This window comes from Cricetulus griseus, chromosome 3 (genome assembly GCF_003668045.3).
Source record: "Cricetulus griseus strain 17A/GY chromosome 3, alternate assembly CriGri-PICRH-1.0, whole genome shotgun sequence".
In the NCBI taxonomy this organism is placed as follows: Eukaryota; Metazoa; Chordata; class Mammalia; order Rodentia; family Cricetidae; genus Cricetulus; species Cricetulus griseus.
Window position 1 is genome coordinate 113,106,869 of NC_048596.1, and position 20,793 is coordinate 113,127,661.

General features: G+C 48.0%; 1 protein-coding gene across 3 annotated transcripts; it reads left to right on the forward strand.

Annotated features, from left to right (window-relative positions):
• Positions 1-20,493, forward strand: Fah (fumarylacetoacetate hydrolase). Of its 3 annotated transcripts, none has more exons than XM_027407573.2 (14): positions 1-253; positions 3,257-3,367; positions 4,282-4,403; positions 4,602-4,651; positions 6,201-6,291; positions 8,163-8,260; positions 8,371-8,423; positions 9,986-10,085; positions 10,683-10,813; positions 12,512-12,587; positions 14,854-14,900; positions 17,384-17,528; positions 18,106-18,223; positions 20,309-20,493. In XM_027407573.2, the coding sequence occupies exons 1-13, from the start codon at positions 173-175 to the stop codon at positions 18,207-18,209; spliced, it is 1,209 nt and encodes a 402-aa protein (XP_027263374.1). In that variant the 5' UTR covers positions 1-172; the 3' UTR covers positions 18,210-18,223; positions 20,309-20,493. The 3 variants fall into 3 exon arrangements, with proteins under 3 accessions (XP_027263374.1, XP_035298300.1, XP_027263373.1); XM_027407572.2 differs by having other exon boundaries at positions 2-253; positions 17,384-17,485; positions 20,309-20,490; XM_035442409.1 differs by lacking the exon at positions 3,257-3,367 and having other exon boundaries at positions 17,384-17,485; positions 20,309-20,490.
• Positions 20,494-20,793: the final 300 nt, after the last annotated feature.

Here is a 20,793-nt window from a genome sequence, read left to right on the forward strand (position 1 = left end):
GGTAGGGGTGTTGCCAGGCGGTACCGGGAACGAGCCTCCGGCAAGAACAGTCGCAGGGTTCGGTGAGGTCTCTGGGTCTAAGAGTGCTAGGCTAGACTGATCCTCGTCCTAAGCTCGATCCCGCTAGCCAACCCCTGCCCGCCACGGGCTTTCCTGCTGGGTGCTTGTCATCATGTCCTATATTCCGGTGGCCGAGGACTCCGACTTTCCCATCCAAAACCTGCCCTATGGCGTTTTCTCCACTCAAAGCCACGTGAGCTTCGGCGCTTGGGCTCGGGCGCGGGGAGGTGGGAGCTTCGGTCGGTTTCTCCTGAGCCTCGGTGGAAGGTGCCTGTGGCTCGAAAACCGCTTATGACCTACCATAGCTGTGCACAATATTGAAATTCAGTCTCAGCTTCTGTGGGGTTGTGCGAGAACTAGATGCAAAGAGAAATGGGAGCTATCACCCCTCACCTGGACAGCAGTCCCCTGCGACTATTGTGACCCAGAAACGGACGCGTAGTCCCTCAGGCCTTTTCCTTCCAAGAAACTGGGTGGTCATTCACTTCAATGCTAGTCCTTGACCTTACAACCTGGAAAAGTACCAGCTGCCTCTCGTATTTTTGAGCAACTCCGAGGATGCAAGCACTTCCTGGCTTAGAAACTGTGAGACCAGGTTCTTTTACCTCTGGCCTAAATTCTTTCTGCTCTAGTGTGAACTGCTAGGCATTCCCTGAACTGATCACAAGCCCTGTGGGGCAAGAGAAACGAACTTTGACTTGTATTCATAGTCTGGTTAGAAAGAAATCTTTGAAAACGGTTTTAGTGGAGCTGAGTTATCAGCGAATACATAAGGATTCCTTGGGTGGGAAAAGCACATCCTTCCGAAATGTTTGTGGTATTTTGTGCTTGCTTTTTGCTTACACTGTTGATTCAGCTGTGTAAGCCATAGAGCAATAGGAGCTGCTTGCACCTAAAAGGAGTCAGAATATCTTTGCCAGAATTTTTCGGTAGCATAGGTAGAGTGCTTGCTAGCAAGCACCAGTAGAAGGAAGGAAGGGGTTCCTGGTAGTTGGTCCACCTCCCCACATCTGTTGCCCAGATGGCTGCCCTTTTGTATCCTGCCTGTGCAGAACGTCTTGGTCAGAAGAGTCAACTGGTAGTTTCACAACCACCAAGCATGACTAGATGTTGCAAGGACACAAAGTTTATGTGTCGTCCTTTCCACATAGGAGATGTGTGGAGCCTTAACCTGTGCCAGCCAACCACGTTCTGGAAACAGATTACTCCCACTGGCCTCCCCTGGTACTTTGCCCTCAGCAGAGATGCTCTCAGCCTAACCAGTGGGTTAGGCAGGAACGCTTGTGCAGACAAGCACATTGTCAGTACTTGACTGTGTAGTAAGGAGCTCTGACTTGCTCTCCCAAGGGAATCTGGAGTCCCCTTTTATCTGTGGCTAGAGGTTTTTCAGACACCATACTCTGCGGTTTCTTTATGACCATTACCACCTTTATCATCATAATCATCGTCATCATCATTATCGTTATTTTAGTTTTTTGAGACAGGGTTTTTCTCTGTAGCTCTGCCTGTTCGGGAACTAGATCTGTAAACCAGGCTAGCCTCAAATTCAGAGACCTGCCTGCCTCTGCTTCTTGAATATAGGATTAAAGGAGTGTGCCACTATGCCCAGCTTCTTTTGTTAGTAATACAATTTTAATTTAATTTTTAATTTTAAAATGTAATGTTTTTTGAGTTTCACATATGAGCCCTGCATCTATATCATTCCTGCTCCTCTCACTCTTCCCTCCAACTTCTCCCTTCCCCCTCCCAAATTCATGATCTCTTCTTTATTATTGTTACATGTATATTCATATGTATATATAACCCACAGAATGCATTTAGCTTTGCTCATATGTACATGTGTCCAGGGCTGACGGGTTGGAATTGAACATTCTATGTAGGAGTTTGAACCTGGAGGCAATTATTGACCTTCTGTAGCTCTTCATCTAGAGGGTGGAACTATGTGGAATTTCCCATCAGGTATTGGTAGGCTAACTGGTGTCATTGTGCTGGTCTTAAGACAACTATATTGTTCATAATTCCTAGGTGCATTTCTCTGGCCATGGCTAGAGAAAATACTCTATCAACAGGTATCCTGGACCACTGGCTCTTAACTGTCTTTTTGCTTCTTCTCTGGTGATTTTCCCTGAGACGGGATTGCGTTGCAGATGTATCACAGGGTTGGATACCCATGATGAGTTGTTCTCTCCATTTTGACCAGTTGTGGATCTCTATAATGATTTCTATCTGCAGAAAAGAGAATCTTCTTTGATAATGGGTGACAGTTATACCTATGATTAGGTCACAGAGCTGACTCAATGATAGAGGTTCTTTCTTGATTTCAGCAAGACATAGGATGATTGCTCCAGGGTCTATTCTGTACATCACCTGAATGGACTATCACCTGGATCCATGTAGCTCAGCTATGTGTTCTTTGAAGCAGATTGGGGAGACTGAGTCCCATGGAGATACAGAGCTGAGGACATTAGGTTTCTTCAGCAAAGCTTTTCAGGCTTGTGTGACCTCAGTCTATTGCCATCTCCTAGAGGCTACCTGGCAGCCCACTGAAAAAAGCAGGTACTAGAGACAGGGCCAGCCAAGAATTCTGCCCCTCAGCTCCCATGAATTTCCTAGAATGGAAGAACTGCTGGTTCAGGTGTCAAGGAAGCCTGGCTTAGGACAGAGTTCCAGGAGGTGAAGTCTTCCAACATGCTTGGTGTTGTGGGCCCAGAGACCAGCCTTGACAAAATATTTGGGCCACTGTATTCATCTGAACTCATGCAGAGCTTTTATGGGGATATAAAGGAGATTCATTGAGTGGGTGGATCGCCGTGGCTTCTGCACCACCCTGCAACCTGAGTTCGAGCTACCACAGAGCTGTTACTCCCAAGTTTCTGGATGTGGAGCACTTACTGCTCTGCCTCATGGGAGAATGGCCTGAGCAAAGCCCTAGGCCCAGTATGAAAAGGAATTCAGATTCTTGGTAAGGTGGTGAGCAGCTCATCACTAGAGGCATGTAAGCAAAGTTGGGAACTTTGCCTCCACAGGCTACCTGTTCATTTTCCATCAAGAGCTTCTTTCTTGTCCTGGATCCTGGTCCTCAGTCCTCTCTTTATGGCGGTTGTCCCAAATGAACCCATGGGTCCCTAAATATTGGGTGGCTGTTACAGTGAATGAGCTGGGTCTATAAGAACTGACTGTGCCATTCTCCTCCTAGCCAAAGCCACGGATTGGTGTGGCTATCGGTGACCAGATCTTGGACCTCAGTGTCATTAAACACCTCTTCACTGGCCCTGTTCTCTCCAAACACCAGCATGTCTTTGATGAGGTAGGACATTATGTCGTGGATTGTTTCATTCCACTGCCTACTACAAATGAGTTAGTATTTTTCTTAATCACAGGTTATCCCTGGATAAGAGAGAGCTATTCTGAGACATACAGGTGACAGAGGAGGTAGCCTTGACACCTTAGGGTGGTTTCTCAGTAGAATGTGAGCTCCTAAGTCCAGTGAGTCTTACCAAGTTGCCTATAAGGTGAGGATATTATGTAACTATGGCTCCCCTTTATACTGGGTTGTTCAGGCTTTGGTCTTTCAAGGCCCAGGAAAACTTTGAGAAAAGGGGCCATGAGCCTTACAGTCTAGATTTGGGGTACAACTTGAGACAGTCATCCTGGCCTCCGTGCGTTCATGGGGAATGGTTGCTCAGTCTTTCAAGGGTACAGTCCTGGAGCATCCAGCTTTGTTTGTGTCGATGGAGGATGGTTGCCCCTGTCATCTAGGTGTTCAGTAGCACCTGGAAACAGCCAGCTTGGCCTCCATGTCTGTGTGAGGTGGGTCTAACTTCCCTCCTTCATCACAGGTCAGCTCTTAGGATCTGCTTTTTCCTGACACATGGTAAGGTATTTACTGAGTACCTCTTTTGTGCAGGAGCTTTGCACACATCCTCTCTGTCAGTTCTCCTGGCCACCCTCTGGCACAGAGTCAGTATTGTCACCAGATAAGTGGGACTTGTGCAGTTTGTGGGTTGCTGTCCACATAAAAGCTCTTGAGCATTGATTGTGGGGTGCATATCCAGGGCATCAAGAAGAGTGACCAGCTTTCTCTAGCTCTATGCAGAGAGGACAAAAATGTGAACAAAGGTCCCAACTTGTGAATGCATGGAGAGATGTTAGACTCTGGCAGGAGGGATAGCTAAAGGATTTTCTCAGGCATAACCATCTCAAATCCTGTTTTGGTCTTAGACAACTCTCAACAGCTTCATGGGCCTGGGCCAAGCTGCCTGGAAGGAGGCAAGAGCATCCTTGCAGAACTTGCTGTCTGCCAGCCAAGCCAGGCTCAGAGATGACAAGGAGCTTCGACAGCGGTGAGGAATACATAAGAAAAGAGGAACATGTCAAGGGAGATGAGGCTGGCCTAGTTGCCAGTACCCTTATACATTTCTGCTTGACTGACTAGCCTGGTATAGTCAGGCCAACATCATCCAGCCCTGTTCTGGGCTGCATGTTGGTGGGAGGGCTCTGGGCCTGGAAGACTGGATGGAGCCTCTGATTCTCTGTTTCAGTGCATTCACCTCCCAGGCTTCTGCCAAGATGCACCTTCCTGCTTCCATAGGTGAGTCTTGTTTCCCTGTTATATCAAGCAGAGTAGTTTAGTAGGTTTAGATGGCTGGACAGGTGCACTGGATCCTCATATCTTGGTGGAGAGACAAAGGTGTTAGGATTACCAGCTGATCCCAACATGATCAAGCTCAGCACGCAGTTAGCCTTGGCTCAGGTTGTCTCAAGCCTGCTTCCCTCAAAGAAGCAGCAGCCTGTCTTAAGTTTACAACTGGCCCGATAGCTCCTTGTACAACAATTTGCTCCTTCTTCCCAGAAGGTTGTTGGGCGAGCATTCTGAGCTATCAGGAGAGAGCGTTTTGAGGAAAGCCAGAGGACCCTGCAGGGCTCATGTATGCATTTGGCCAAGCATCTAATTTGACTGACTCAGCAAGTTGCTGTCAGTACAGCCGGATAGCCTGAAGCTGAGATGGGGCCTTCAGCCTGTGGCCAGGCATAAGCTGTATCCTTGTATGTCAGCCATGAGAGGGAGCATCTGCTCTTGGCTTGGTGGGATGCCTGTGATGTGAGAGCTGTACAGTTCTGCCCTGGAAGGATGGGGTTTCCTGAACCAGTTTCTCCATTCGGCAAAGTCTTGCAGAGATGCTAGTGCCCACAGCTAGGTGGAAGGTGGACTGGAAGATGGGCACATCCCTTACTTCCCTTTAGGACTGTGCTAGGCTTTTACAGCAAACTAGTTGTCTTCTAGGGGTCCTTCATCCTTTCTAGCTAATTGATGCTGTGACTTCCTGTTTTTATGGTCATGTTTTGTAATAAATACATTCACTATTACTAGGACTGAATGTGGGAAGTCGTGAGTACAGTTCAGGCTGGCAACCCCTTACTTAGCTGGTGCCCAGACTGTGTTTCCTGTCCTTATCTTTCACCTCCACTTCTAGTCCAAGATGCTGGGATTGGGGTACTTAGCTTTGCTTTGGGTGAGTGGGTGGGGGTATATGGTTTAGGAAGGTGAGTAAGCAAACTACCCTATGTGGCTTTTCTAGTACATCTTAGTAATTCATTCACATATGAGAGAGGAGCACCTGGATTCATGAACCTCCATGTTCAGCTCATCACAATCAACAGGCACTGATATACAAGTTCAAATACAGAGACAAGATGCCTTGTTCTTGGTGCTGAGGGCCAGTCACATGAAATAAGGGCTGAGCTGGGACCAGCTTGAATAGTGACAGTTTCTTGAAGATCTGCAAGTATGGAGCACAGTGAAGCCCACTCCAAAGAAGGGTTCAGTAGTGGTGCCTTAGATTTGCCAGGATTTAAACCAGCAGAGGTAAGGAAGGAGTGAGGCTAAGGAGCAGACATATATCAAGCAAAGGCATGTCAAGGGTTGACCATATGGGGGTCACAGCAGTTATGTGTGGTACAAGTTGGGAGAGAGTGGTAGCAGCCATTTCATACTTAAATTTCACTGTCTAATTCAGAAAGTGTGGGCTTACTTTTTTTCCGAAGGGATCCTTGAGTCTTGAGAAGGGTGTGAGTCCCTACTCTTGGAATGGGACTTCCTCCATCTAGGTCACTGGCTGTTTTGTGTCTTCCTTCCTCAGGAGACTACACGGACTTCTACTCCTCTCGGCCGCATGCCACTAATGTTGGCATTATGTTCAGGGGCAAGGAGAATGCGCTGATGCCCAATTGGTATGTCCTAGACCAGATGTTGAGATAAATTCAGTATCATCTTTCTCTTTACAGTATGCTTTTCAGCCAGGCATTGGTGGTGCACGCCTTTAATCCCAGCACTCGGGAGGCAGAGGCAGGCGGATCTCTGTGAGTTCGAGGCCAGCCTGGTCTCCAGAGCAAGTGCCAGGATAGGCTCCAAAGCTACACAGAGAAACCCTGTCTCGAAAAACAAACAAACAAACAAAAAATACAGTATGCTTTTTCCCAGGAGCTGCAAAGACCCTCATTGGTCAAAGCAGCCTAGGAAAAAAACTAGAACTGATGATGTTACAGCCTCTGGAAACAGCCGACCTTGCTTCTGGTTCCCTCAGCATGACTTTAGGGGTGGAGGCAGAGCCTGTGGGTAGGTCCCTTCATCTCCCCTCTGGAGAACAGATATGGGATTCGATTCCCTGTGAGGCTTGATCTCTAGATTCTTTGGTTGGCAAACTGCCAATGTTCTAACCATGAGCATGCTGGGAAAAAAAAAATCAGAAATCTAAAATACTTCCAGTCTCAAGCATTTTAGAGGGGAGGCTCAACCTGTATTATCTTTATTGTAAAGAATATGTGATTAGGCAAACACTGAGCACCACTCTGAATCACATCACAAGAAAAGGAAGGCCTCTTGTTCCTACTCTGGGAAGGAAATGCAGGCCAAAGGCTGTGGCTCCCCCAGCTCGGTTCAGATGAGGGTAGGAATGCATTTCCTCACCCAGCCTTGCCCCTCACTTCCTCATCCCTGCCGTTTGGATAGAGGAGTTCTGGCACCCTGGTGACAGGCAGCTCCTTTGAGGCTAAACTGTCTGCTGGATAATTTTCCCTAAGGTCATGAGAACAGACAGTTTCTGATTGGCTGAGGATAAACACAACCTGGAGCTCTGCAGGGTTGCAGTCTGTCATATCCACCCACCTTCAGCAGGAGCCTGGAGACCTGGCCCAGCCTGCTATATCTTCCAAGTCTGACCCTTATTTTCCATTTTCTGGTTGCCATGGACAGTCCTTGTAGCTGTATCTCTCTCTCTCCCCTGCCTATGTCTTCACATGGCTATCTCCTCTTCTCTGTGTCTTCTACCTTGTACAGAGGCACTCTGGGAAATAGGGACCCTCAGATTATCCAGGGCTATTAATTACATTTTCTGGGGGTGGGGGTATAGACAGATCTTTGGGGGGAGCTGCCACTCACTGCAGTGCAGGCATAACCTCTTGCTTTATTCAAAACAAGCGTTGGTGTTTATCATATCTCTCTTCTCATCACGTAACTCTGTGTGTTCATCTAAGAGCAACCCCCTCCCCCGGCCCCACCTAGCTTGGTAGTGTTTCGATATTTGGGAAAACTCTTTTATTTCCTCTCCATATTCTTGTTTTACAAGCATCTTCCTACAGTGTTCCCCAGCCTTGGATTGCTATTTGTTCTGAGCTTTATGATTTATTCCTAGGGTTCCTTTGTATTGGAGATAGACAGGGCCCCCAAAGGAAGCAGCGGAACTCTGTCTGTGGTCACAGAAGCCTGGGTTCTTTATTTGTCCTCCTCACTATATAGCTAGCCCTAGCTGGCCTAGAACGTACTATGTACACCAGGCTGCATCTAGCTTGTGATACGCTTCCTGTCTCTTGCCTTCTGACTGCTGGAATTGCAGGCACGCCCTGCCCCCTTTTCTTCTTAAAGCCGAGTCATTTCCCCCTGTGTGATATGCCACGTTTGTTTTCTCCATACACCTTTCCATGGACACTTGGGGACATGTTTCAACTTTTGAATAATGAGTGTATATTGACTCTCTTTCTTTCTGAAGTTTGATTTACACCATGTAACTGCTTTGGCACCCATGGCCTCTTACCCTCTTTGTTAGGCTCCACTTACCTGTGGGATACCATGGCCGAGCTTCCTCCATCGTGGTATCTGGCACCCCAATCCGAAGGCCCATGGGACAGATGAGACCTGATAACTGTAAGTGACTCCAGTATCCAGGCACTGCCAGTTCAATGCCCAGCTCTGCCCTGTCTCTATGAGCTCTGTAATCTGGTGTTGATGGTTCCTCTTATCTGCTGTCTTTCCAGCAAAGCCTCCTGTGTACGGTGCCAGCAAGCTCCTGGACATGGAGTTGGAAATGGTGCGTTATGTGTAGAGTTTTATTGAGTGGGATCCACAAAGGCCTGCAGCAGGCAAGCTCTCTTTCTGGGGGAGCGGTTCACACCTATCCAGCCACAAATAGCAGCCCTGTGAACCCATCTGACCGTTGAGTGCAGTTGATGCTTTTTCTTCAGATTCTGTGTTTGTGAATTCACCTACTGGCTAAACTTATTTGCAACCCAAATATTAACACAACTCATGACCACACAGAGAAGTGGAAAATTTGAGTCTTCTGATGCACACACTTGTCCCCAGTTGAGGTCACAGCAGGCTCCCTGTCTTCTTGTCTCAGGTCTCATTCTATAAACACGTGTTACTTTTCTAGTCTGTTTTTTTTCCCCCATATTTTCCACAATCTTGTATATTTTGAGCTGATTTTGTTATTTATAATGTCCTCTAAGTTAAGGGCCCTTGTACTCTCCTAGCGAACTGCAAGAGGGATGGTTTGCCTTCTAGAGATATGTGTTGGGAAAGCCTCCTTCATACCTGAGTTGTAGCTATTGATGGGAAGTTCACTGTTGATGAGCCAGTACTCTATACCAGATATCGTTAACAAAAAAAGGGTAAAATGTGGTTAGAGAAAATGACTTAATATTCAGTTGGTGAGTGCCGTAGCCAGTGGCTGTGAAAACCCAGCTCTTTTCTCCTGGTGGAAGCACTGTTTCACCTTGTCTGTTCACATTCATGGTGGTTTTATGGAATGTCACATGAATAACAAGCATCAAATGGCCAGAGCCACTTCATTACACCTGTGGCAGGGCCTGCACCATTTCAGAAACACGTTTATACCAAGGGTCCACTTTTGAAAAAAATGCTTATTTATAATTTAAAATCATTGTTACCCAAAGCCTCCCTTCCCCCCCTTCTCCCAGCAAGGCTCCACTTTTTATTTAGATTGAGTACTTCATTATGAAAGTGCTAAAGACCCACTTGTAGTTTCGAGAAATGAGGTGGTGATCCCCTGGACTTGAAAGTGGTGGTGTGCTTTGTGCCTCTGTGCCTCCGGGCTTTTGTCTTTTCATCTTGACGAAAACTTTGCATTGTTTCAACTCTGTCACAGAACAAATAGAGCTGATCTTCATGACGGTAGCTGAGTCTGTGCTTTGAAGGCACCCCACCCCCCACCCCATGACATGACTGGTGGTTCTGTTGGTTCATGGCTGTCACACAATGCCATTCGTCTGGGGACAGGTTGGACTGTGAGCCACCATGTCAGGTGCTCTGGCGTGGCCACACCTGATGCTTCTGTTTCTCACAAGCATCACAGAGCTGTCAGATACTAGCTTATGGAGCACTGGGAACAAAGGAAGGAGCAGAATGGCCTGTGGTGCCCTGAGGGTCAGGAGGAAACTGTTATGGGGCTGGCAGGAAAACAGGCACATGAGTTCAATTCCTCTCTTAAATGTCCAGTGAATTAGTACCAGGTCCTCAGGCAGCCCTGCTTCCTGGTTAGACTTTGGAAATATTTTCCCTTTGCTCTGTAACCCACAGTGACCCAGAGTGACAGGTCATCTTGATTCTAACCAACTTTCCCTATGACAGGCTTTCTTTGTCGGCCCCGGGAACAGATTTGGAGAGCCAATCCCCATTTCCAAAGCCCACGAGCACATTTTCGGGATGGTCCTCATGAACGACTGGAGTGGTAATGCCTGGTGGCCCAGCTGGTGTTATGCTCTGAGAAGCATACACAGGGTTGGGAACGGGGCAGGAGGCACAAGGACTGCAAGAGAGGTGCCACACAGACTTCTGAGGATACAGGCCAGTTACAGCCTCCCTAAGTCTCTTCCTCATACATAGAAGGATGGCACTGGGGGTACCTAAGCCTTTGTCAAGCCCAACCTATCTCCACTCACTGTCGCCAGCACCACCATCCCATTCTGCTGCTGATGAGCCGAGTATGGAGGGATTTTTGCCAGTGACTGAGCTGAGATTTAAAGTGCAGCAGCCTAGCATCTGGGTCCCAGCTCTGTACCCCAATACCATGTGTAAAAGGACATGGGTTCACACATCCTAGGAGAAGGCCTCCCCCTACTCATGAATTGTCTTATTACCCTTTTTTTGTAGCCTGGCACAGTGCCTCCAAGGACCCCGTCTTCACACTGAACACCCTTCTTTTCATTCCCCCAGAGGTCTGACTTGCCAGAGCCCTATAGAGAGGTCCATGTAGGTCAAGGGCAGGAAGTAGCTTGGAGTGAGTCTGTAAGCCATTATAAGCCCTATGCTTACTCTTCTCCCATAGCACGAGACATCCAGCAGTGGGAATATGTCCCCCTTGGACCATTTCTGGGGAAGAGCTTTGGGACCACCATCTCCCCATGGGTGGTGCCCATGGATGCTCTCATGCCCTTTGTGGTGTCCAACCCCGAGCAGGTAAGCACCCCTCTGCTGAAAGCCCTGCTCTTAAGTTCCTGCTTCTGCCCTTTCCTTCTGCCCTCTGAGCAAATACAGAGACTGTGGTGGTGCTTGGAGGACAGTGGTGCAATGGCCAGGCAGCTGTGGCTCCAGGGGTTCCTTCCCCTTTAACACAATTCATAAGGAAAAAAAAAAAAAACACGGTTTTCTTGCCTTCAGAGTTGTCTGAGTTCAGGGAACTACCTGGCAAAACCCTAACTGCATACAACTCTGCCTTTTCCCTTTGCTCTGTAACCCACAGTGACCCATTGCGCAATTTTGGTTTGTACAATGGCTCCCTCTGGAGTCTAATTTGTAGAATGCATCTGGGATAGAGGGTATAGGGAAAAGTTATTATCTCACCATACTGTTCCCAGCCCCCTTGCCCAGGACTGGGCTAGTGGCCCTCACTCTCACTCCACAGTTTGTCACAATATACTCTGCCCTACCCTTCACTGCAGTCACTCTGCCTTTATGGCCTTATGGCCAGCACCTTGCAGGCCCTAACTTTCATAGATGTTCTCTCAGATGTGGCTCTATCAGATGGCCTATCTGGTCCTCCCGTGTCTGTCTTGGGGTCCAACTCTCCTCCAGAGGGTTCTGCTCAGGGCTCTCTGCTTTCCCTCCCCACACTTTCTCTGGCATTGTCTCAACAACCTGTGTGCTGCTGCATTTCTCCCTCACTCACCCTTGTAATTTTATGTTTGAACAACCTTAGTGACTTTCCCTGCAAATTGGTCCTTCATAAAAGTCCCTGCAAGGCTTGTACTCCATCTCCTTAGATCTTCTGTAGCTGTACCCATCATAACACACTCCTCTCCCCTCTGCTGGTCTCCTTCCCTTTTGTCTGTCTCCCTCTACCCCTACCCTCTTTTCTGTCCTCACAGGACCTATTGGGCCACTTGCCTTCAGTAACCCACACCTTCCCTCAGCATCCTTCCTCCAGGTCCATCTTCACAGGGCTGTCTAGACCCCAGCTGCCTCTGTCCTTCCCAAGATAGCTGCCACTCTTGTTCCTTTCCAACTAATCAGCATTGTTTTCCAAAGTAACGCTAAAGTTACTTTGGGCTTAACCCTTCATGCACTGGGAAGGATCTGTAATCCCTCTAGCATCACTAGTCACATTGTCACCATTAGAAGCACACAGCTGTTCAAATAACCCAGAGTAGTCTTTTGTCCTGCTAAATGATTTTTGTATTGCATTTCGGGGAAATGCTTTTCCCCTCTCCCCAAAGTATGGCATCTCTGCTTGGCCATCAGCTGCCTCTTCAGGTATTCCAGCACCCAGTAGGGCTGCAGACTCACTGTTTCCAGGCACTCTGCCTTCCAGGGCACCTACCTGGTCCTCTCTATTGTCCTAACCTTTCCTTACAAGTTCTATGGACCGTCTTGCCTCCCATGGTCCCTTCCCAAACCTACCCTCCCCCAGCTTCCTGCAGCATTGTTCCTTTGGCCCTGTGACCTCTAAACTGCTCATGCACCCCATCTTCAGCTTATTTTCTCCAGTCTAGCACATGTGACCTCCTGATTCTTACTGCCCAACCATGGACAGTGCACAGGGACTGGGTCTCTGGAGAAGAAATGCTGCTGCCATGTGGCAGTCTGTGCTGGAGAGCAGAGGCTGCTGGGAACTCAGCCCTCCCCATAGCCACCTCTCTGATATGCTCTTCCCTCCAGGACCCCAAGCCCTTGCCATATCTCTGCCACAAGCAGCCGTACACATTTGATATCAACTTGTCTGTTGCCTTGAAAGGTATGTTGCAGGGTGAATGGTGTTGCCCATGCTCAGCAGGCAGGCATGGGCACGGGCCATTGTCCCCATTGGGTCCCGAGCTTTGACTGGGTAACTCTAGAGGCACCTGCTCCAGTCAGGATCCTGTGTGGGACTCCTGTAAAAAGAAGAATTTGAGGGCCATCCTCCAGTTTAGAAGTATTGTCCTACATGGGAACCCTGGTCCTCCACTCTGTTTGACTCTGCTCTTCCAGCCAGGGTCGTACCTAGTCTCTGCTCAGATCTGTCACTGCCACCTACCTTACACTGCACATCAGATGTGTGGTACATTTCATCAAGTACCTGTTTGAAAGCCTCATCTCAGAGGCTCATGGGACTGTGAGAAGTAGGGCTCAGTCCTGAGCCACAGATTGAATAGCCCAGAGATCCATGTTGATGGTCTGCTTCCACCAAGCCTCACCATGGACTGAGCTTTGGTGTGAGGGGCCTGTTATGCAAGCCCTGATGGAGGTCCAGTCTCAACTCTACCCTTGTCCAGCTTTGAGGCTTGGGCAAGTTACCAAGTAATGCCCTAGACTGTCATCTGTGAAAGGGGAATCATAGCATTGGTTTTATTATACACTGGTGATGACCAAGGAAACTGATCCATAGACCCAGGTCTAGACCTAGAACAGAACCTGTAACTAGGAAAGGACAGGTATCATCTTCATGTCCAGGATGGAAGAGAGCTTGCCTGGAGGGCACATTTAGTTCCCAAAGGCCAAATTCTACTTGGCTCCTTGTTCCCTGGATTTCTTTCTTTTGTCTGTGATTACACACAGGGTGTGCTGTGTCCTTATGGCCAGTTCCTGGGTTTCAGCCTTCACGAGTGGCAGGAAACTCTCTCTCTCTCTCTCTCTCTCTCTCTCTCTCTCTCTCTCTCTCTCTCTCTCTCTCTCTCTCTCTGTTGTTTGTTGTTTTTTCGAGACAGGGTTTCTCTGTGTAATACCTCTAGCTGTCCTGGAACTAGCTCTGTAGACCAGACTTGCCTCGAACTCACAGAGATCCACCTGCCTTCCAAGTGCTGGGATTAAAGGTGTGTGACACCACTGCCTGGCACTTTTCTTTCTTTCTTTTTTAACAATTTATCTAAAATTTATTTTATATGTACTGGTGTGAAGGTGTCAGATCCCCTGGAACTGTAGTTATAGACAGTTGTGTGCTGCCATGTGAGTGCTGGCAATTGAACCCGATTCCTCTGCAAGAGCAGCAGTCAGTGCTCTTAACCGATGATCCATCTCTCTAGCCTCAAGAGTGAGTTTCTTAAGGATTGAGTAGCTTGATACTCCATCAAGAAAAGATCTAAGAGCCACAGCGGCACCTCCTGAGAAACTGCTGGTCCTATCCTTTCATGTTTCAAGTCAGGAAACTGAGACTCAGAGAGGAAGATTACCCTGAGTCATGGGGCTGGCTAGGGCCAGCTTGAACTAAGTGGAAGAGTTGTAAATTCCAAGGTAGTGCTTTCACTCACAGACATGTCCTTGCAACACCTTCCTATCTTGCTCTTGTTCTGGGCATTTCCCTGTGTCTGTGAAGGGCACTGATGGGAGTGAAATCACAGCATCCAGACGTACAGAACTCAACTCAGTTTTGAGTTTCCAAGCTGACACCAGGATAGCAGGGTTGGGAAGCAGCAATGTGGGCACCCTGACCTGCTTTGGGGCTTCAGAGCACACCTCCTGTTGTAGAGGGGCAATGAGCACCAAGGGAAGGGCTGGGTTTTGAGGGCAGAAGCATTTTCTAGTAGTTCATACCGTCAGAAGATGGCAGCACTAGCTGATCCCTGGCATGAAATAAATGCTTAGTAAGGACTACTGGCGTTAAGGGTGAGCTACTACACTGTCATTACAGAAGTGTAACAGGTAGACCAGTTACCCAGAGAGTAGCAGGCTGTGCTTGATCAAGCTCACATGTAGGTTTCAGCCTATATTGTCTTCAGTGGCCTGGTGGCTATTAGGAGCATCGTAGGAAGAGGTACTCTGAAGTCATGTCTAGACTCAGCGGCATACAGGCTTCTCAGTGGTGCTTGCTATGGATGTGGGAGAAGAAACAAATAGCTTAGGTGCACATATTTGCCCTTCCTGGACTAGATGGCCTTGGTGGGCATATCCCAGCTCTGATACCCTCTAAGCTTATTATTCCACAGACTTAAGTGAAATCATAGCAGACAAGTGGAAGCAACTTGAAGATTTCCTTTCTGACCAATGGGACTGAATCTTCATAAGTCTCACTTTTCAATTTCTGACAGGAGAAGGAATGAGCCAGGCGGCTACCATCTGCAGGTCCAATTTTAAGGTGAGTTTGGAGGCTAGTAGACTGCTTTGTGGAAGGGAAGAAAGTGACAGAAACAGGAGAGTAGCATCCACCTAGATGACAGGTCAACCTGAAAGCCTGGAGTCTCCATGACCCTGTTCCTTTCTAGACATGCATGACATCACAGAGTCCTGTCAACATGGAGGCTTCTACATAGATGTGGCCAAAGTTTTCTGGGCACATTTCACATCCGGTAAGGGCCAGCCTATGTATCCCATGTCCTCACAGGCTGGAGTGATGAAAGTGCTATATGTTCTCACATGTGGGGGCCTGAGGTTGACTGGGGGGTGTCTTCCTTAGTCAATCTCCATTTTATTTTTGAGACACGGTATCTCCCTGAACCTGGAGCTTACTGAGTGGGTAGGCCAGCTGGCCAGCAATCTCAGAGATCCTCCTGCCTTTCCCTCCTTAGTGATGAGATTACAGGCACATACTGCACCCAGATTTTTATGTGGGCCATAGAGACTCAGTCAAACTTGGGCCCTCAGGACTGTGCAGCAAGCTCTGCCATCTGAGACAGCTCAGCAGCCCACTTACTTTTTAGTCAAACCTTTAAAAATGTTTATTATTATTTTAAAATTGTGTGTGCATATATGTATGTATGCACATACATGTATAAACACCTATGGAGTTCCCCTGGAGCTGGTGTTACACGGTGGCTTGTGAGACACCCAACATGGGTAAGGAGAAACCACCTCAGGTTCTCTGCTAGAGAAGTATATGTTCTTAAGTGCAGTGCCACCAAAGAGCAGAGATGTTTTGTTTTGTTTGAAACAATAGCATACACATATACAGATACAGTACAGATACAGCAATGCTAAAGATGTAAGTGTGGAGACTGAGGAGATTTCACAAAACAAGCAACCCTGTGCATTCAGCGCCCATGTCAGAAAGGGGAATTCCCCGCCCTCAGCAGCCTGTTGCCTCTTTGCAGCTACACCATCACTTCCCCAAGGCAGGCTACCTCTCCTTGCTTCTCTTGCTATAAAGACATTGTCAGTTTTATATGGGTTGGTTATAGTGTGTGTCTTTTCTGCTGGGTTTCATTGTGGCAATGAAATCTCAGGATCTCTGAGATTGCTGGATTTGTGAGCTTCAGCCACATTAGTGTTTGCAGTAGGAACTTGTTTGCCTTGTTGCTATAAAGGGTGCAATTGTGCCAGCTCCAGAGTGGATGATGGGCATTTGGTTGCTTCCATATTTTGGTCACATGTTGAATTACACATCTCTTGGCGTACAGGAGTGCACATTTCTGTTGGGTACATATCCAGGAATAGAATTGCTGGGTTATAACTAACACACACACACACACACACACACACACACACACACACACACACACACACACACACAATGCACACTCACACTCAGAAACACACACACACACACACACAAAATGCACACTCACACTCAGAAACACACACACACCACAAAGCAGAGTGCATAACTAGGAATACTTTTGAATAGCTTTCTGAGATGTTCCAGCTCCATTAACCTAATCAAGAGAATCCCTCACAGGTATGTCCAAAGACCAGCTGAATCTGGACAGTCCTTCTCAGTGTTTTCTTACCCACTTGGTTCTAGATTACATCAAGTTGGCAACTGAGATTAGCCATTACATGAACACTCCCACTACTGCCATCTAGGAAATTCTGCTACTTCATGTATGAACATGTAGTGTTTGCCTTTTCAGCTCAGCTATTGGGGGATGGTGGCTTCAGTTGTATTTCCATAATGGCTAACACAGCTAGGTACCTCTTCATATGTTCTTTGGACACTTAAAGACTCTGTGAATGGATGCATTTGTTTTGCATAACCTTCCTTCTAGTTAAAAGAAGTAAGGAGCTTGAGGAGGAACCAAGGGAAGGATCCACTTCTGAGGGATCTGTTGCCTGCCAGTATGGCTGTAGAATGGAGACACAGGCAACCATGTCATTGTGCAGGCTTGGGCATGCATGACCTCCTAGTGTCTCATGCCCCACCCTGTCATTGCCATCCTGCTCTGACATTCTGTTAAAATCATTTCACCTATGGGGGTGGCATCAGTTCCAATTCCTGCAGGGAATGGGGTCAGCCAGGCCTTGGAACTGCAGGAAGGCCAATCCACCAGGAATGGCTCTGGGAACTCCCAGGCCTGAGGTGGTCATGAACATATAGGCCTGAGCAGACAGAACGGGTTGAGAAGGCCCAGCTTTCAGACATCTTAGAAAAGGAGGTTGGGAGAGCTGAGGTTCCAAAGGAAGTAAAGTTAGAGCTGGTAGACAAGGTGGGTCAGAACCTTAGCAGGTGGACAACAGGTCATCTGTAGAGAGACTAGAGGAAGGCAAAAGCTCAACTGAAACTAGACAGCCATAATTATAGGGATGCTTGGAGTGTGGAGGGCAGGGAAAGTATGGAGCAAGTAGACTACATCCTGCCCAGAAAGTGGGATACCTACACATGTCCTACTGTGTCGCTACCCTCAGAATATGTACTGGACCATGCTGCAGCAACTCACACACCACTCTGTTAATGGATGCAATCTGAGACCTGGAGACCTCCTGGCTTCTGGAACCATCAGTGGATCAGTGAGTCTCAAACTACTCATGTGGGTCACCAAACAGAAGACAGGCAAATTGAGCAAGTTGGGGGTAGAATGCTTCCCTGATACACAATGACCAAGAGAGACCTGTGTGAGAACCAGAGCTGTCTCACTAGACAGCAGCAGCCATGCTATCTAACCCTCCGTTCCCTCCTAGGAGGTGACCTCACAGCTGCATCCTTCTCATCTACCCCTGAGGCACTGTGAGCCTGGGGAGAGGGGTGCACAACTTTGGAAATGATGATGTGGGGTGAATAGGTTGACTTCACTCTGTGCAATCCTGGCTATGTTGACTAGGAGGAGACAGTCTCTTGCCAGTGGTATACTGTTAGGCATGGCACTGTCTGGGGTTGTGAGCTGCAGTCTATGGAATGAGAAGGCATACTGAATCAGGTCTCTGGGTATTCTATGGTCAGAGGACCCTTAATAGACAACATGCTTACAGGAAGAATGAAGGCACACCCTACTGAGCCACTAGGACATATTCACAGTAGCCTCAAAGGTTTTATGGGCCCCTGTGTCTCACTGTATTGTCCACACTAGAGCTGACCTATCATGTCACCAAGATATACATACATGTCACCCTCCCCCTTTTCTCTTATAAAGGAACCTGGAAGCTTTGGCTCTATGCTGGAACTGTCCTGGAGGGGAACAAAGGCCATCGATCTGGGCCAGGGGCAGACCAGGACCTTCTTGCTGGATGGCGATGAAGTCATCATAACAGGTGTGAACCACCAATCCCCACAGGCCAAGAGTACCCATCTGTCTCCCTTGCACTTACTGGCATTTCTGGATTCTGTGTTTGTGTGGTATGCCCTGGGCTACAGCCTTGTGGTCTCTATGCTTGAGTGTCCATGTATCCAACCAGTTAGAGGGAAAATATTAAGATAGGTTGTGTCTGTACTGAAAATACCCAGTTTTCTTGTCATTATTCCCTGAGCCACGCAGTGTAACTCTTGACATCACATTTGCATCGTCTTAGGCATTGTAAGCCACCCTTAGATGATTTGAAGTGTAGGGACCACATGTGTAGGTCACATGCAAACTGCCCAGGGGCTTAACCCTGGCCAACTGTACTTATTAAATGTCTGCTGAATCCAGTTGTGTTGGAGGTATGTCTACTTCCATGATTTCATTTTTTACTCTCCAGAGCCTGTGGAAATGTGTCAGTTTTGCAAAGTCAAAAACCTAGGAGAGTGTAAGGGAGGTGAATCATGGCAGATCACACAGATGACAAAGTCAGGATACAGTTCCTGTTGTGAGCTGCTCTCTCCAAGGCTAATACTTGTCAAGCAAGTACTCCAACTGCTATATGCCAGTTTTGTGTCTGGTATTGCTCCAGTACCAGCCAGCCAACCCCGGGCTCTTGCTGTGGTTCTGTGGATTGAGTTTAATTGCTTTTTGAAGTGCAGATGTGGAAAAGAGAGGAGAGAGAAAAAGTGACATTGGCTCTCTTGATGCCACTGTGACAGAGCCTCAGTAAGCTGCCTCTAGCAATGTAGTTTTGTCTGGGCAGCTATCAGGCCTGGAAAAAAGGACCTAGGGGCTGAGGCAGACAGCCACATGATGTCCTTGACGTTTGTACCATACAGGGCATGGAGAGTCCCTTTCTGTGTGATTGTGGGAAGCAGGATCCACAGGCACCTTGGTTTATCTTGCCTTGGCCATTGGGGATGGGGCATGGGGCACCAGGGCCTGTATACTGCCTTCCAGCTTGACCCACTTTGGTTCTCTTTGGGTCTTTCCTACTGGCTTCCTTTGACTTTATCTTGTCATTTCCCTGTTTTCTGCTTTCTCAATGAGGAGGCAAGTCTCCATGTCACTCCTTGATGACTGAGTATGTGGTAGCTTCTCATGTGGTTCATATGACATGTGTACAAGGTGCCCATGGGCACCCAGTCCTCATTTTTCATATATACCCTCCACAATTGAAATCCACATCCTTACTCAGGGTCGCACAGATGGGCACAGGCAATGGCAGGATTTGAACCTGGGCCCCTGCCCCAGTATGGCCACTGCAGGGAACCACATAGGAGAAGAAAGTAACCAAATACCATCTGTTTGGGCATGTGGCTTCAGACCTCAATCCCCAGCCTTGCCTTCTGTCCTCACCCGACATTCTGCTTTGGACCTGCAACGACCTGTTCCTGGAGATTCGTGCTTCTCTGCCCACTGCCCTTCAGCTCACAGTTAGTTGAGATTTGTCTTGGCATCTGAAACATGTTACACAAACCCATTTCCTAGAATCATGTGATAGTGACGCCTCTCATACCTGCCGCTGTGTCTGTTATTCTTCACCACAAAGATCTGCTGCCCATCTGGGTCCAGGGAGCCATTGGGCTTCTTGGCCTCCTGTCTTCTCAGTACCATGCTTGAGCTTTCTTCCACTGGCTGCTGGGATCTCATTTCTCTCCATATTTTCCTTCTCACATTGAGCTGACATGATCTCTTAAAAGGAAAAGGGGAGGGACTCACATTCTCTTGGGTGGTGAAGACCAGGTCAGCAGCATGTGACTGGTCTACAGCTTTCCAAGAGACTCTGCAACTGGATTTACCATATCCTGTATTGGTGAGTGTATTTTCCCCTTGTCATAGCTTAATAAATCCTTGATACCCCTTAACAGACTCACATGGATTTCTTACTACAGTGGGGGGTGTGCAGTGAGTTAAATGAAAGACAAAGCCATGGGTTGGCTTCCAACCTGAGTAATGCCACTTTTGTCTTTATGCTGCCCAAGTCCACCCTTTGAAGCAACTCAGTCCAGGAAGTTTGTATCTCTGTGGCTGATCATGCCCTACTGTGTTTCAGGTCACTGCCAGGGAGACGGCTACCGTGTTGGTTTTGGCCAGTGTGCTGGGAAAGTGCTGCCTGCCCTCACACCAGCCTGAGGCTCCAGAAACCACAAGCCACAGCCTTGCCTGCCAGGGACCATGCTGCTGCTGCCCTTCATTCAAGAATGAATAAATCCATTTCGCTTGTGGGAAATGCCACAGAGTTCTCTGTCCTTGGTTCTCTCCAGTGGGTCAGTGTATGCTGCTCCCATGGAGGCAGTCATTAATTCATCTCTTCCAGGTGTGAGGCCACCTCAGGCCTTTAGTACTCCCTGAGATGTGGTAAGAGGGTGGCCCCTGAAGTATTAATCACTCCCCAGAAAGATACAACCAATGTGTGTGCATGCGTGCATGCATATGTGTATGTATGCATGTGTGTGCATGGAGAGAAGCATACACACACATACACACACACACACACACACACACACACACACACACACATACACACGGGGGTGGGGG